Consider the following 2,712-nt stretch of genomic DNA (forward strand, 5'->3'; position numbering starts at 1 on the left):
GCTGTAAAGGCTGTAACTTGCCACTTTTTCTCACAAGTATGTTCCCCATTAAATGTTTTCACCATGACAGAATTTGTTCTATTATCCCAAGATGCATACATATACCAGGGGCAACCCTTCTCACACTTTGCAGCAAGCCTGATTTTGTCATTCTTTGGAAATGTGATGTTAACTCTCTCTTTGCAACTATACTCTCTCACAGCTTTCCTCAACAGCTCCACAGAAGAGAACAACTGCCCTGCATGGAACTTAGGTTCTTGCATGCCTGCTGCTGTGAAAGACTTGAAATTGAATTTCATCTCATCCTCATCTGAATCTGGAGCATTTAATTCCTCATCTTCTGAGTTGCAATCCTCAACCACCTTCTTCCCTTTCTTGTCATGCATTGGTTGCAACTCCTCCTGTAACAGATCATCATCTCCATCCTCCAAGTCATAGTCACTATCCACAATCTCAGGTACATAATCACTGTCTGAGGAATCTGAGTCTGCATATTGTTCTTCCTCCTCTTCTGTTTTTCTTCCCCTTGGTCTCAACTTCACATATAACTGTTGAGTGCTCTCAATTTCAACACTTTCATCCACAACACCACAAGAAACATTGCTCTCACAGGGATCTTTGTTCTCAGTTGCATTCATTTCCTTCTTCCTTGGGCTGAAAACAGGAGGGATTTGTGCTGCTGGATTAGCCACAACATCATCCCATTCTGCTCCTCCTCCAGAAATGTGGCTATCTAAATGATCCAGGTATATCATTTGAAAGTGGTGCCCTAGATTTATCTTTAGATACATACAGTCCACATCAGTATCATTAGCCAAAAGCCGTGCAGCACCTTCATTTAGCTGACAACCAGGGGGCAACCAATAGATATCTATTCTACCTGACATTTCATAACCCAATTCCTCGACTATTTCTTCAAACATGCTGAAATAGGTGATGTCCTTATGACAGTAATCAAAGCAAACCTTATGGCCATCCAGATAGCACCTATTCTGCCCACTCCCAAAGAAAAAGCCTCCATGGATCACCTCAACAGTGAAATATCCACTTTCTCTATCTGAAAAACAATAAGAACATCAATTATTTCAGATAACTGAACATTAAGAACATAAATAACTCAAACCCTAGAATAATTTCTGCAAATTTGCATACAGTCCACATATTCATAGAACTAGCATGGGCAAAACGGCCTAATCACAGCAAATAAACATTTTTTCACCCCAATTGTACATCAAATCGACCCAAGAACACTGGGTACTGACGTACCGTACGCCGGAGCCACCTCGCCGTCGGGCCGCCGTCGCCGGACCTGCATCGCCGCCAAACTGCGTCGACTCCTTTCACCGGGCGTCCAACTTGCTTCAGCCGCCGCACGCAATACGAACAGAGGGCGCACGATACGCCGATCATCCGCCGCCGCACACCATGGCCGCTAGGGTTGCTCTCTGCTCGCACTCCTCTGTTTATCATGGGGGGGGGGGAGAACAGGGGAGATCGAGACGAGAACAGGGGGCAATTTGCGAAATAATAGGTGGGGCTAGAGCTGACTGGTGGGTCCGAGCTGACTGGTGGGTCCCTGGCTGACGTGGCATACAGCGGAGTACGGTGTACGTTGTGCACGTGTAGAGTCAGGACTGGCGTTTCAAGCTCAGGGACCGTATTGACGACGTATTTTCATGTACCGGGACCGTATCGATGCAATACGCAAGTACCAGGACTGAAGTGGACGTAGCCAGCAAGTACGAGGACTATAGATGCAATTATCTCATGATTCGACCAGCGAGTGTCCCCATTCGGCTGAACATATTCATCATGAACAAATTACTCACGAAATCAATAGTGTGCAGCAGGAGAAAATGCCAAAACGCATGCAAGAGATCATATCGTCGTGGCTGACACAGTGTAGGTTTGTAGAGCAAAGCGCCAACAAAAACATCGCACCGATGGTAGCACAATGGGTGTGTCTTATAAGATACGTAATATCTGTTCTAAGCAGCACACGACCATGGAAACACAAATCTTATCTATATCCTGATCGCAGAATCTTGGCCACAAACATCTCCAAGCTAAAAACACAAGATAACATCGAATCGTAATGGTTCCAGATAAGTCTCCATCAGCAGGCAATACAGCAGACAGGAGGTACGAGATTGACAAAGGCAGCACCAGTCAGATCACCACAACCAATAATCGGGTTAACGACCTTCAAATTACATGATGATGTGAATGCTCCACTCCGCCTATGCTCCGTCGGTGAGGGACCGCTTCGACGTGCTGATGTAGAGGACTGCACCCAAAGGAGAGGCATCAGAATGGAGAGAAAGCAAGCAAATTGGAGTTTGATTGAAATACAGGACATATATACCGTTGTTGCCTCTTATGAAAGCATCTCCATACTTGTTCTTCAGTTGGCCGTTCACGTACTCTTCAGTTTGCTCCATTGCGATGTTCATGTAACCATCCAGACAGGCCAGAATACCTGGTTCAGAGTTGATGTAAATAAAACCCCATCATTAAATTTTGAATAACCATGTCTGGGTGCTAGCCAAGTCAAATGGATAAGAGAAAAATAAGGGGACAGCATTTGCTATAAATTTAGCGTACATATTGCTTTTATTGTACACTTAATGAACTGAGTTGGTATATGTATCCAAGCATGGGAGTTCCAAATGCAACACTAATGCTCATCAAGCAATTGAACATAGTTACTGG

General features: G+C 44.7%; 1 protein-coding gene across 1 annotated transcript in view; it reads right to left on the minus strand.

Annotated features, from left to right (window-relative positions):
• Nucleotides 1-1,944: 1,944 nt before the first annotated feature.
• Nucleotides 1,945-2,712, minus strand: part of LOC123045311 (U6 snRNA-associated Sm-like protein LSm6) — a 5,783-nt gene continuing 5,015 nt past the window's right edge. The window contains exons 2-3 of the mRNA XM_044468315.1: nucleotides 2,366-2,479; nucleotides 1,945-2,287 (exon numbers count right to left, since the gene is read on the minus strand). Coding sequence (XP_044324250.1) covers nucleotides 2,241-2,287; nucleotides 2,366-2,479 — 161 coding nt within the window. The 3' untranslated portion in view covers nucleotides 1,945-2,240. The remainder of the gene's footprint in view (nucleotides 2,288-2,365; nucleotides 2,480-2,712) is intronic.

Source organism: Triticum aestivum, chromosome 2B (assembly GCF_018294505.1).
Source record: "Triticum aestivum cultivar Chinese Spring chromosome 2B, IWGSC CS RefSeq v2.1, whole genome shotgun sequence".
In the NCBI taxonomy this organism is placed as follows: Eukaryota; Viridiplantae; Streptophyta; class Magnoliopsida; order Poales; family Poaceae; genus Triticum; species Triticum aestivum.